Genomic DNA, 14,448 nt, shown 5'->3' on the forward strand with positions numbered 1-14,448 from the left:
ACGACGATGACGGAAGATCAGGAGTCTAGGGGGACGGAGTCTAGCAATGATTATTATGGGGAAGGAGGAAAAGGAGGCGGGTGCTTTGATATGTTAAGGAAGGGAACACAGATCGGAAACTTGAAGCGTCTAACGATTAAGGGTCTTTCTTCTACTCGGGGGTTTTTGTTTTCTTTTAGTCTATGTCTACCGGTGTTCGCGAGTCTACAATCCAGCGCGCTGTCCGACACCCGCGCTCGTTCAGAGATGGGCGGTCATCTTAGCGGGGTCGAGGTTCTCGAACGCGATCTTGTACTGCGGATGTGGGGAACAAAACGACAGCGATCAGCGACGAGCGAGTGGGATGATGGGGGGTGGAAGAGGGACGTACGACGACGCCGAACAGGGGGTAGCCCTCGACGCGGCCCTTGGCCTTTAGGAACGTGTTGAGCTCTTGGGCGGTCGCGACGCCCTGCAGCTTCTGGCCGCCGAGCAGCTCGGTCTCGAGCTGCGAAAACGGCTTGCCGGTCTTCACGTACGCCTCCGCACACAAGCGGTTCCGGCCGCCGAAACCTGCACCCGCACATCGTGGCACAATGCGCAACACATATCAATCACTGAGAAGGGGGCGATCTCTTTGCGATGGGGAGACGTACAGGTGGTGATCAGGTCGGCAATGCCGGCGGACTCTTGGACAAAGGTTTCCGTCTGTTGGGAGACATCGCATTGTGAGCGGGACGCTTTTTTGTGTGAGATCTTTCGGGGATGAGAGAGGGATGGACGGACCTTAACGCCGGAGAAGAACTCCATGCTGAAGCTCTTCATCTCGAGCAGACCGATGCGCATGATCGCCGCTGCGTCGAGCACAGCAAGGGGGGTCAGTGCTTGATGCGGGGTTGGAAGAGGGGAAAGGAGAGAGACCTTTGGCGTTGTTGCCCCAGCCCAGGCCGTCGCAGAACCCGGCGGCGACGGCGACGACGTTCTTGAGCGCGCCGCAGAGCGAGACGCCGGCGCGGTCCTCGATGATCTGGACGTGGAAGTTGGCGGTGTGGAAGAGCTTCTGCCAGAGCTCGCCTTCCTGCTTGACGCGATAGCCGATCGTGGTTTCGGAGAACTTGTTGAGTGCAACTGTAAGAGAGAGACAGAGGGTGAGAGAAGGTTTCCCGATGATGGAAGTCAGAGTGATGATGAGTGGACGGACCTTCGTTGGCGATGTTGGCCCCGCTGAGCGCAGCACAGCTGATCCCGAGCTCCTCCTCGATCACGTCGGCAATGATCTTGATCCTGTCGCCAGCGACATCGACCCCCTTCGTCAACGAGATCGCAAACGCCCCCGCGCCGATCACATTGGCCTCCTTGAGCTGGCGACAGATGTTGGGGATGAACTGGTGCGGGAGACAGAAGACCAGCATGGTGGCCGAGCGGCATGCGGCCGTCAGCGACGGGATCGCCTTCAGATTCGACGGCAGCTGTGCAGAGACGGACAGCCTTCAGGATCAGTCACTTCGGGAAACCGCGGGGCACTGGGGATGCTCAACTTGTACGCCCGGCAAGTACTTGACGTTTTCGTGGTCTTCGTTGATGATGCTGGTGAGGTTCTTGCCGTTAACCTTGAAGCAACGCAGCAGTGAGCAGGGGTCTACTATGCAGCGGTTTAGACACGGCATACCTGCTCCTCGTACACCCACATGGGCACCTCCTTTTCGAAGTAGTCGCTGTGTCGGGCAGCATTTTCGGCGGCCAACTTGGCGATCGCAGATCCCCTGAGGAATACAAAAGAGACTGGTGAGCGTGGCTGCCGATCGCCTGGAGAGAGAGTGGGTCGACTGACCAGTTCCCGGATCCGATGATGGCGACTTGCTGCTTGACGCGGTGGAGAGGAGACGACATGATCGGAGGAAGATGTGTGTGTGTGTGTGTGTGTGTGTGTGGATGGGGAAGATGGTTCTGAGTTTGTGTGTGTTGGGAGTGTGGTGGGGAGTGGTCAGGAGGGCTGGGGGTGGGCTTATAAGCGAAGAAGGATGAAGCGTATGGCCACGGCGTTCGGATGACATCACAGCGTTGCTCAGGCCTGTGGATACGTCATTGACTGTACGCCCGTTCAGTCGCAGGCGGGAGGAAATGGCGAGCCCAGCCGCCAGGACGACACTCCCATCATCCCCTCCCCGATGACCACCAGTTGAAATCCGAGCGAATCTCCGCCCGGATTCACTCCCAGCCCGCCGACACCACCCGAAACCTGTTTCGGATACCCTCAACCACGATAAACACACCAATCTTCTTCCCACTATCCCTCTGCCAGCCGTGGGCCGCCATGCCAATATTGTAGCTCCGTGGTTGGCGTAGCTGATGGCGTGGTCCGCCTGCCGTCATAGTCTTGGCGGCGTAATATACTGCATTAGAAAACCCGCCGCCAGTCGTTGCGCACTGGCTATAAAGTAATCGGCAAGCCTCAAGCACACAGTTGAATATGCGTAAGACATACGAACGCACAGGAGGGGACTCGAGTTGCCCCCCGGGGTTTGCCCTGTCTGTCCTCCAGCCCCGCCGGTGTATATCTTGTCGATCGGGCGGGACTGCTCCCGGCCCGCGCGCAAGACTTTGGCGGCCTCGCGAGCTCTCGTACATAGACCGTGATGGCGCTGGGGGCAATGGCTGAGCTTAACTAAGCCCCTTCAAGGGGGCGCGAAGCGTCTCCGAAGGAGAGGGAGGGTACTGCTCGCGGGGAGGGAGTTGTGTTAAGTTCGGCAATGGCTCCCAGTCAATGTGCCTGCACACGCTCGGGAGCCGGGAGGGATCCACCCCGGCCAAAGAGCGTCTACAGCCTCACCAACCAGGAAGCACTCATGAGACGTTGAACGGGTAAAATCACTCCCGGTCCTAGATGGGGCACCCAGTCCCGCGATGTGTTTGGCGCTACTGTTTCACGAGCGTTTATTTCGCCCGGCTGGAGGCGCCGCGCCAGGACCTGTTTGCAGGAGGTTTCAGAAACCATTTCTTGGAGCCCAAGCAGGTGAAGGCCGTCTGGAGCTGTTCGCCATCATCTCGATCGGACATTACACGCCATTATCCGACCAACTAGAAGTGGGAACGACGCGAGCATGGCTCCGGCACCAAGCCCTGTCTCTTCCAAATGCTCTGCGACCTCCAGAGTGCCCGTTTGGATGCTCGTCTGGCTAGCCTGCTTGTCTTTGAAGAATGTACACTGTACGTCTGCTCCGGACTCTGCCCACACATGGCTGCCGTGGGCTCAAACCATGCAAGAATCGGACGCCCCGCACGAGGCCCTCGACTTCGCCACTCGTCTGTTGCCGGATTCGCGTCCCATCGCCCATGACACGGATTTGCGTCGATCGCAGGGACCTGATTTCGATCACAACCAACTTCATTTCGTCAGTGGTCCATGGCCGGGGTGGCATAGTCAACGGCCAGAAAGTGATTCTCGTCCCCGTTCCCCAGCATTTTGATACGCGTCCGCGGTCTGAAACGGACTCCCATCAAAATCTTCTGGATAGTCCACGGCCGGAATTGGATCCCATTTCTCATGAGATTGCCTCGCGCACGCCGCCTGAATTGGCTTGTCTTCAAGATAACATCTACTTTGACGATAGCCCATGGCCGGAGATCGAAACTCATCCCATTCCCGATGGTATCAACCCGCATTCACCCTCTGTTCAACAAGAGCAGCCATACTCCCCAAACGAACTTCAAAACTCAGGAAGAAAAAGAAAGGAACCCTCCAGGGATGATGCTGAGATTCCTTTTGAAATCGTCAACTGCGGGCGGCCAGCCAAAAGTGAAAGACAGATTATCTGTGAAGCAATCCGAAGTATCAAGCAAATCAATGGGTGCAGATTAATCAGTGACGAACGGGAAGACGAATACAAGATTCTTACGATAAAGGAGGATCAGATTTACCGCTTTCTTTCTCAAGTGGTACAGAAAAAAAGAAACAAATACAACCTTCATCGATTTGGTTTGGCCAACCTACTAGATGTTACACAGGAACAGTATTCCCAAGTGCAACAAAAAAGAAGGCAGTGTGCTTTGTTACGATTCAAACGTGAAGCCAACACAAGAAAGCTAAAATTGTATGTACTCTACACAGATCCTGTCATCTCTGTGTTCAAAGATTCTATACTTGATCTTAAAGAAAGAATCAAAAGCAAATACTCTCGCACACAGGCATCATACTTACTGAAAGAATTGCAATGCATCCTGAAGACACTACCTATCTACTTGTTTCACGTAGATTTGATCAACACACTCATTCCAGCTCAAGGTGTGACTACATTGGAATCACAAAGGCAAGAAGCTGGTCAGCAGTTTTTCAAGTACATCCAGGGCCTTATTGCAAATCTACACACCGCAAAAGATACATTTTGAAAGGGCTGGTTTGTATTATACAAAGTAAATTTAGCTACAGCCTCCAACATTCCTGGGTTTTATTGGACCATCATAGCAAAATGGATTAGTTTCTCAAGACCTTCACTAGCAAATTTGGTTTTTACTCACAATAAGCCTGGAGAATTACTACCTAGTTTCAAGTACTTCATCAATGAATTATTTGCTAGTTATATAGAGTCCTTTGACCACCTGCCCTTAATTGCCATTGATTTTCCATCAAAAATCCCTTTAGAAAATCCAGGCAGACATAATTGAACATAATCTCATCAATAAACTTCAAGACTAAAATTTTCTTTCTCTCCTTTCCTTTCCCTCCTCATGCAAAGAAAAGAAGAAGGAACATAAGTATGTCACTGGCACTGATCCCATTCCCAATGGTGAAAGGCTACACTGCGCTACATAAAGCGCTCGTTTAAGCGCAGCACAGCGGGTCCTCCAAAAAACTTGTAGCATAGCCATAACCTGCTACGCTACAGGAAATGTAGCTCACAGGCGCTCTTTCTCAGTTTTGACTCAAAATAGTGCAGCACAAAAACACTTTATTTGTACTATCTGTGCACCAAATGTGCTTTTTGTCAGAAACCAAAAATGGAAGTTGTGCACTGTGGGATTCAAACCCATGTCCTCAAAATTCATCAGTGATGCTTTTTACCAATCAAGGGAAGTGCACTGTGGCTTTTTAGGGTGCTCAATTCACTGTACGGTTACCAAAGTTTGTGTTTTTGACATGTATCCTGGGATCAAGTCTTATATGTTTTTTACATTGCTTGTCATTTTATCAGGGTCAAACTCAGTTTTCTGAGGTGAAAGACTGCATATAAACAGAATTAATTATGACACTTTTAAGCTATGAAAGTGTAGCACTGCAGTAGCCCCACTGTGCTACATGCGCTTTGAAGCCATAAAACAGTGGCACCGCAGCAGCCCAGCTGTGCTAAATGGGCATTCACAATTTCAAGTGTAGCGCTGCTGCTCTACATGCGCTTTCAGGTTGTAAAAGAAAAAAAATTACCACTCAATCTAAAAATTTAAATATTGAAAGAAAAAATGGTACTGCTAAAGCTAAGTAGTCAAATAATCAGCAAGATAGCAGAATCAAATCTTGCTACACTAGGGTGGGAGAAATTGGGCAGAAACAAGCGGCTAGTTTTTCCCCTGTACTTGTGTGACTACAGGAACCAAACTGGGCTGTCATTTCTGCCCAGTTTTATCCCTGTAGTTGCACGTAAATAAAACTGGGCTGCTTCTGCCCATTTTTGTCCAAAGGCAGCATTAGCATATACAAAAGCTATGCTAACAGTTAGTGTTTTTTTTTCTACACTGTGGTGTTCAGACTGGTACATGCGGCAGAATGCATGATTTAGCGCAGGACTAGCGGACCCACTCTCAAGACCTTTTAGACTCAGGATCTCAAGCTCTACCAAGATATTCAAGGTTTGGACTCTGCCTCCGCCAACTCATGTTCAGTTTCCTCACATTCTTTGGTTTATGTTTTCATTGGTTCTTTCTTTCTGGTTCTGTTTCCCTTTTCCTCTCTCACTCCACTTGTTGATTTTCTTTGCTGTGTTCTGTGTATTACCTCCTCTTTGGGAGTCTGGCTATTTTTTGGTTGCGGAATGTTGCATGTTTGTTGTGTTTGTTGTTCTTGTTGTTTTTGGTGCTAGTTGTTGTCATAGCAGCGGACGTGCGGCAGACACAAGGGTCAGGCACACACTGCTCATCTCAGACTATCATAGTTCAAGTTCTGCCTGAGGTTGGACAACATTCCTCATGCAATTTCAATCCTGATCCAAGGAGGATACCATCATTTTCTGAGCAATTTTGATCCTGATGCTGTCCTGCGGCTCCTGCGGCGTCGTCTCTGTCTTCTTTGCAAGAGGTAGGCCGGCGAGATCCACATCTCCTGAAATTGCGGCTGATGATACGGTTTCAAACAAGGGTTGTGGATTGATCAAGGGTTTGTTACACAGTGGACGCAAAACTTCAAAGGATATCCAAAGAATATTTTGAGCTCTTTCAAAGCTCCTGCCAGCAGGAGGGGACATTGCGTACCTTGGTCCACAGCAAATTGAAGTCCCTCCAAAGTGGGATTTCAAAGGAGATTTGAATGCCCTTTGGGGGCAAAGGGAAACTCCAAAGGGCATTCAAAGTTCTTTCAAAGATAATTTGAAGTATTTATTTGGCCTTCAAAGTTTCTTTGATAGCTGACTTCAAATGCACTCCTACTGGTTTTCAAACATTCAAAGGAGCTTTGAAGGTACTTCAAAGTACATTCAAAGTAGGCCCAGACAAGGTGGGGTTCATGGTTCATTTTGAATGGCTCCTGGGTTGGGCCACTGATTTAAATTTGGATCTTGCAATGAATCCACAAAATGCTTGCTTGCAGTGCTCACAGTACTTGCCCCTGAAGGGGCGCTCATTACATGTACTAGGGTTTAAGGGCGGCTTCGCCGCCCTGTGAAAGATGTTATCATTTCCGTCAACAATGTATAAATGCTACGGAAAAACAGTATACAACTTGTGCACTTATACCACAATTATAACTCCCACCACAATTGGACCAAGACTTATGAATAAACTACACAAAATCTAACGCAGCACAAATTTATCAACCACATTCAATAGGTCCATAGACGACCCAATCTGGAAAACTGCCAAATTTTCTGGGCATGTCACCCTTGACAAAGCTACATATAACTGACCATGTGCAAAAACTTGAGACTTCAGTAGGACGACTACATTATTCAAAGTTTGACCTTGGCTCTTATTAATGGTCATTGAGAAACATCGGACTGCAAAAGGGCAAGGCAATATGGGGTGATGGTAGTGAGAGGGGAAAAGGAAAGAAACATGGCAAGACATTATTTATGTTGGAGGGGGGGGGGAGTTTCTCCGGGGGGGGATAGTCATGAGCGCGGAAACGGTTGACGGACCGCAAAAGGGCAAGGCGATATCGGGTGATGACAGTGATTTCTCAGGAGGCCTCGGAGGAAGATCAAATACCAGAAACGCGCTCACATCAACGTTTTTCAGAAGCGACCTGAGTTTCCCATTTTTGGGGGGGAGGGGAACGGGGATCGATAAATGCAGTGAAATGTGAATATCTCCCGGTTGAGGACATTGAGGAAGTATTGGCAAGATGTTGACCAGGCAACGTTGGTGGCAGTCTTCGACAGCTTCCACACGACGAAAATGGAATGCAGAGTTTCCCATTTTTGGGGGGGAGGGGAACGGGGATCAATAAATGCAGTGAAATGCGAATATCTCCCGGTTGAGGACATTGAGGAAGTATTGGCAAGATGTCGACCAGGAAACGTTGGTGGCAATCTTCGACAGCTTCCACACGACAAAAATGGAATGCAACGTGGACATGGCATTACTTGAAAGGTTGCAAAAGGAAAGAATAACAAATTTGTCATATGTTTTAGCCGCTTTGTGTATGAAGACAATGGGGGGAGGGCCACAGTATAAAAGAACACGGCCTGCAGACAGGATCAGGTCATCGCTTGGCTCTTGCTCGGCGCCAATTGCTTAAAGAGCCAAGCGATCCAGGTGCATTGGGGCCTGAAATTGATTTTTTGGGTAGGGGAGGGGGGAAATGCTGCCATTTTTCTTGATGGTGGGCGCGGCGGTCCGCTTAATGTTAAACTGTTAATTTTTGTCAGAGATTGCCAGGTGGACCCGGGTACCCGCCGCGTGTCCGGGTACCCGAAGTGTTTTTCATGATATTCAGACACCCGCGGGCGGGTACCGGCGGTACTTTTTGCGGGTACCGCGGGTAAATGAAAAATTGAACAAATTTTTAACCACACTAGGTAGAGTGGCATGGAAAAGATGAGAGCAACTGCCTTCATCTTGCCTTTCCCTCTCACCAATTGTGGGGACCATCACTCTGCACCTTACCTCTAAAATGGGTGTCCCAAGTCCACCATTTAGCGATTTTTTCTGACCGCGCGGGGCCACAAAATGCATGCCGCCGCGTGGAAAAAGACTGAGACTCCAATTCCTTGGGTTGTTTGGTGATAACAAGTTGCTTAAAAATAACAGCAAAATTCTATAATGTAGCTGAGCTCCTTGCAGGCTACTCATTAGATAGTCTACAAAGTTTTTTGGATGAGTTTTGGCAAAGATATGTACTTCAGACTTCTGCATACCTCTCAAGCCAAGAAATTACATACATTCCTTTATCAGTCCCTCCTTCGAACGGAGGCGGGCGCTTCGTGCCCAGGAGGGACTCATTCCAATTGGACGAGACGTTGAACGGGTAAAATCACTCCCGGTCCTAGAGGGGGGCCCAGTCCCGCGATGTGTTTGGTGCTACTGTTTCACGAGCGTTTATTTCGCCCGGCTGGAGGCGCCGCTCCAAAACCTGTTTGCATGAGGTTTCAGAACTCTTTCTTGGAGCTCAAGTAGGTCAAGGCCGTCTGGCGCTGTTCACCATCATCTGGCTCGGAAATTATAAACAATTATTCGAGCAACTATAAGTGGTAACGACTCGAGCATGGCTCCGGCACCAAGCCCTTGCTCTTTCAAATGCTCTACCACCTCCAGAGTTCCCTTTTGGATGCTCGTCTGGCTAACCTGCTTGTCTTTGAAGAATGTACAATGTACGTCTGCTCCGGACTCTGCCAACACATGGCTGCCGTGGGCTCAAACTATGCAAGAATCGGACTCCCCGCAAGATGTCCTCGATTTCGTCACTCTTCCATTGCCGGATTCACATCCCATCGACCCTGACATCGATTTGCGTGAATCTGATTTCGATCGAAATCAACTTCATTTCGTCAGTGGTCCATGGCCGGGATCGCATAGTCAGCGGCCAGAAAGTGATTCTCATCCCGTTCCCCATGATATTGATGCGCGTCCGCGGTCTGAAACGGACTCCCGTCAAAATCTTCTGGATAGTCCACGGCCGGAATTGGATCCCATTTCTCATGAAATTGCCTCGCGCACGCCTCCTGAATTGGCTTGGCTTCAAGATAACATCTATTTTGACGATAGCCCATGGCCGGAAATTGAAACTCATTCCATTCCCGATGGGATCAACCCGCATACACCACTTGTTCAACACGACCGGCCAAACGAACTGAATAAACTTGAAATCCCAGGAAGAGAAAGTATGGAAACCGACAGCGATGATGATGAGCTTCCTTTTGAAATTGTCAGCTATGAGCGGCCACCAGAAAGCGAAAGAAGAGTGATCTTTGAAGCGATCCGAAGTATGAAGCAAACCAACGGAGGCAAGTTAGTTAATGACGAGCGGGAAGACGAATACAAGATTCTTAAGATAAGCGAGGATCAAACCTTCCACTTTATTTCTCAAGTGGTACAGAAAAAAAAATAACCAATACCTTCTTCATCGATTTGGCTTGGCCAGGCTACTTGACGTTCCACAGGAACAGTATGCGCGAGTGCAAGAGAAAAGAAGGCGACGTGCTGTGTCACAATTTATTGACTCGGCCAAGAAGGACAGGCTAAATTTGAAGTTGCTCTACACTGATCCTGTCATCTCGGTGTTCGAAGATTCTATACTTGATCTTAAAGAAAGAATCGGGAGGAAATACTCTCCACCACAGGCAAATCAACTACTGAAAGAATTGGAACTAAGGTTCCGATCCGGACCCCGATGATCCGGTGATACCCGACCGGATACCGGGTCGGGTCGGGTCACGGGATGGGTCCAGAGATACCCGGTATCCGGTCGGGTATTTCTGTATACTTAGGAGAGGGGCAGAGGAGAGACATTGTTCGCCTTCAATCCTCTGCTGCAACATGGCAGCGGAACCTCTCAAAAGAGAGGACTTTTTGACTACTTTGTTTGCAAAGACAACTGATATATGAAAGAAAAAAAGCTACAAAGTTGGTAATTTGATGGTATCGACATTGATGATGGCTTCAGCTAGCCAGTCTTTTAGACAGATCAGGGACTCAAGAGTTTCGACTTTCATCCGATTTCGTGTATAGTCCTGGATGTATCGACCGGCAGAGAAAGCTCTCTCGGTTGGAGCACTGGATGCAGGTACCGAGAGGTATGTTCGAGCCATTGTCGCAAGGGTTGGAAACTGTTCGGAGTGCGTTTTCCAGAAGACTAGAGGATCGCAAGATTCCTCTTCGCATTCAGAGCTCAGATAGTAATCGACCTCTTCATCCAGCGACAACATCTTTCGTTTCTTTTTTTTGAAAAGGCTAGACTTCAATGTGTTCTTAGGCGCTGTTTCGGAAGGTTCGTCTGTTATGTGGTCTTTGTTGTATCTGTTATTCATGTACTTCTTGGCTTCACTCCGAAAGTCGTCAATAATTGATTTCCTGCTGCGAGTCATCATTGCAAGGACTTCTGGAGAAAGGATGTCCATCTTGATGCGTGGGTCAAGCAAAGTTGAGCATAGATAAACAGGTTTGTTGATTGCTGAATTGAAATATCCCTTCAGCTTGTCGAGCATATCTTGTGCGGCCGGAATCAGTCCCTGAGCGCCATATTTCTTAGAAGCCTATACGTTAGGAAAAGTTTGACAAGTACAATGATTATTAATACTGATACAAGCTTAGACGAGATTGAAAAGAGTCGTACCTCTGTAAGCTTTTCCATCAAACAAATGTATACCGGTGCTGCAAGGACCAAAGTCGGAGTTTTTTCGGGCGAGATTGTATCTGTTGCTTCTTCAAGAGGCTCCAAGAAATTACAGAGTAGCTTGACTTTATCCCATTCCCCTGGTGTAAGGTCGTACTTCTCACTCAAGTTGTGGGCTTCGCAAAATTCCGCAATACAAGCTCGAAGACTATATGCCCTCCTGAGCATGTGAAACGTCGAATTCCATCGGGTCGCTACATCATCAATCATCGATAATTTTTTCCCCATCAAGCGAATAGTGATGTCTAAGAATGCAGCTTTTTTTTGAGGGGAGCGCTTTAAGAAGGTTGTGAGGCTGCTGATTCGAGAAACAACGCTTTTGAATTCTATCGGATCTGCCACTGGTTCATCATTGAGGATGCTTGATAGTCCCTGCGGAACTTCGGGTGGTGGTGGCGGTGGTTGGGAGAGAGATTTTATTCCTGCTTGCGCGGCGAGGTTGATCACATGCGCCATACAACCAAGCATACAATTTTGACTATTGAACTGAATTTGAGTCAATATATAGGAGCTCATTGTGCTGTTGTTTGTCGCATTGTTGGCTGTGATACAGAATACCTTATTGGTAATGTCAAAAGACTTCAGCACCTCTATTAAGTGCTTTCCTAGATTAACTCCAGCGTGAGTTCCATCAACAATCCGAGCAGCTAAGACAATCGACCGAAGAGAAAAATTCTTGTCAATCCAGTGTGCTGTTACTCCTAGGATTGATTGGTTGCTAGGGGACGTCCAGGTGTCGCAGGTTAGGCTGATTTGGGACTTGATTCCGCGGAGCTGTTTGCAGAGGACTTGTTGTCCCTGTTGAAAGGTTAGCTGAATGAACGAAGCCAATGTGTCTGCAGTACAAATAAGATTTTTTGTTTCTGGGTTGCAGAGTCGAAGGAGCTCGCGAAATTCCTTGTCTTCGATAACAATATAAGGAATGTTACAGTTGATGAAAAAGCGGGCAACTGTGGCAGTCAAGGAGTCGCGGTTGAGTTTCGTTGGTAATTTCCCTTTTTTCAAGAACTTCGTGATTGCACCGGTATCCAATTTTCCTTCGTGTATTTTATGGCAGCGGTCCAAGTGATTGATCATACTTTTGGTTGATCCCTTCCTGTTGACGGCAAGCTTTTTAAGGCATAAGTCTCTACCTCCGGGAGTCTTGTTGACCTGGCACACGTTGAAAGACACATCGTTCGTGGTAGTCGTCTTGAAATATTGCCAAACCCAGCTTTTCTTGCCGGAAGCTTTGGGTTCAGCATCAACTGGCCGCGTTGTTGGTTCGTCTTCCGAGGCTGAATCGATCTCAATGGGTGCAGAGTCACTAGCGGCGCGTTTGGGGGCCATTTCTGGGTCGTGGAAGCAATGGTCAAGCGTTAATTCACGCAGAAGAGCTCAGATTCCCACCAAACATACCTCAGAGCCTCGAAATCACAATTTTTGGGGATATCCGCCGGGTACCCGGTGTCGGGTCCGGATACGCCGGGTTCGGATCTTGGGAAGGCAATACCCGAACCCGGGGCACCGGATCAGAACCTTAATTGGAACGCATACTGAAGACCCTACCTATCTACTTGTTTCATGTAGATTTGATTAACACACTCATTCCAGCTCAAGGTGTGACGACATTGAAATCACTAAGGCAAGCAGCTGGTCAGCAGTTTTTCAATTACGTCCAAGGCCTTATTGCAAATCCACTCATGGGAAAAGATAAACATCGAAAGGGCACACTAGTCTTATACAGAATGGATGTAGGTACAACTTCCAACATTCCTGCCTTTTATTGGACTATCATAGCAAAATGGATTAGTTTCTCAAGACCTTTATTAGCACCTTTAGTTTTCATTCGGGATAAGCCAGGAGAATTACTACTTAGTTTCAAGTACTTCATTGGCTAAATCTTTGTTGGTTATATGGAAACGTTAGACCACAAGCCAAAGGTTGAATCTCATACCATTCCTCATGATGTTGATATGCCTCAGCGGTCTGAAATGGACTCACATCCTCTGGATGTTGTCCATAGTTCACGGCCGGAATTGGGACCCATTTCTCATGATATTGCCTCGCGTTTGTCACCTGAATTGGATTGGTTTCAAGATAACATCTACTTTGACGATAGCCCAGGGCCGGAAATTGGAACCCCTCCCATTCCCGATGGTGCCAACACGCATCCACCACTTGTTCAACAAGAGCAGCCAAACAACCTGAACAAACTTCAAAACTCAGGAAGAAAAAGAAAGAAAAACTTCAGTCCTTTTGAAATTGTCGACTGCGAGCGGCCAGCGGAAAGTGAAAGACGAATTATCTGCGAAGCAATCCGAAGTATCAAGCAAACCGACGGGTCCAGATTAATCAATAATGAACATGAAGACGAATACCAGATTCTTACAATAAAGGAGGATCAAATTTCCCAGTTTCTTTCTCAAGTGGTGCAGAAAAAAAGAAGCAAACACCACCTTCATTGATTTGGTATGGCCAAGCTACTAGATTTTACACAGGAACAGTATTCCCAAGTGCAAAAAAAAAGAAGGCAGCGTGCTTTGTCACGATTCAAACGTGAAGCCAACACAAGCAAGCTCAAATTGTATGTACTCTACACAGATCCTGTCATCTCTGTGTTCAAAGATTCTATACTTGATCTTAAAGAAAGAATCAAAAGCAAATACTCTTGCACACAGGCATCATACTTACTGAAATAATTGCAATGCATCCTGAAGACACTACCTATCTACTTGTTTCACGTAGATTTGATCAACACACTCATTCCAGCTCAAGGTGTGACTACATTGGAATCACAAAGGCAAGAAGCTGGTCAGCAGTTTTTCGAGTACGTCCAGGGCCTTATTCCAAATCTACACATTGCAAAAGATACATTTCGAAAGGGCTGGTTTGTATTATACAGAGTAAATTTAGCTATAATCTACAACCTTCCTGGGTTTTATTGGACCATCATAGCAAAATGGATTAGTTTCTCAAGACCTTCACTAGCAAATTTAGTTTTCACTCACAATAAGCCAGGGCAATTACTACCTAGTTTCAAGTACTTCATCAGTGAAATCTTTACTGGTTACATAGATTCCTTTGACCACCTGCCCTTAATTGCTGTTGAGTATAAATCAAAACTACCTTTTAGAAGATCCAGACAGACATAATTCAAATCTCATCAATAAACTTCTATACAAAATCCAAAAAAAAATCTATCATTTCCTCTCCCTCATGCAAAGAAAAGAAGAAGGAAAATAAGTATGTCACTGGCACTGATCTTCATTTGGATTGTGGATGTCTCTGATAGCTATGTCTTACAGAAAACTGTTGGATCTGATGCTAAGTGCAATGTCCACTGGGCATCAAGCGTGTGCAGCCTTGTCAGCTGGGAGGAATGTTGCCTGGCCAGCAAGTTTATGTAGCCTCATCAACCTGGAGGCAATGATGGGCCTCTACACTACGCTATT

The 14,448-nt window shown here is 47.6% G+C and overlaps 3 protein-coding genes across 3 annotated transcripts; 2 read left to right on the forward strand and 1 right to left on the reverse strand.

The window, feature by feature from the left end:
* Nucleotides 1-240: 240 nt before the first annotated feature.
* On the reverse strand, nt 241-1,869 carry PtA15_2A170 (uncharacterized protein; the record flags this gene model as incomplete). Its single annotated transcript, XM_053166163.1, has 9 exons — nt 241-294; nt 401-552; nt 636-687; nt 766-833; nt 901-1,107; nt 1,181-1,448; nt 1,518-1,589; nt 1,649-1,742; nt 1,811-1,869. The coding sequence occupies 9 exons, from the start codon at nt 1,867-1,869 to the stop codon at nt 241-243; spliced, it is 1,026 nt and encodes a 341-aa protein (XP_053017412.1).
* Nucleotides 1,870-3,177: 1,308 nt separating this feature from the next.
* PtA15_2A171 (uncharacterized protein) lies at nt 3,178-4,365 on the forward strand (the record flags this gene model as incomplete). The annotated part of the gene is made up of 1 exon (XM_053166164.1): nt 3,178-4,365. One exon carries the CDS (start codon nt 3,178-3,180, stop codon nt 4,363-4,365), a length of 1,188 nt encoding a protein of 395 aa, XP_053017413.1.
* Nucleotides 4,366-8,887: 4,522 nt separating this feature from the next.
* PtA15_2A172 (uncharacterized protein) lies at nt 8,888-9,730 on the forward strand (the record flags this gene model as incomplete). Its single annotated transcript, XM_053166165.1, has 1 exon — nt 8,888-9,730. The coding sequence occupies one exon, from the start codon at nt 8,888-8,890 to the stop codon at nt 9,728-9,730; it is 843 nt and encodes a 280-aa protein (XP_053017414.1).
* Nucleotides 9,731-14,448: the final 4,718 nt, after the last annotated feature.

Source organism: Puccinia triticina, chromosome 2A, assembly GCF_026914185.1.
Source record: "Puccinia triticina chromosome 2A, complete sequence".
Lineage (NCBI taxonomy): Eukaryota > Fungi > Basidiomycota > Pucciniomycetes > Pucciniales > Pucciniaceae > Puccinia > Puccinia triticina.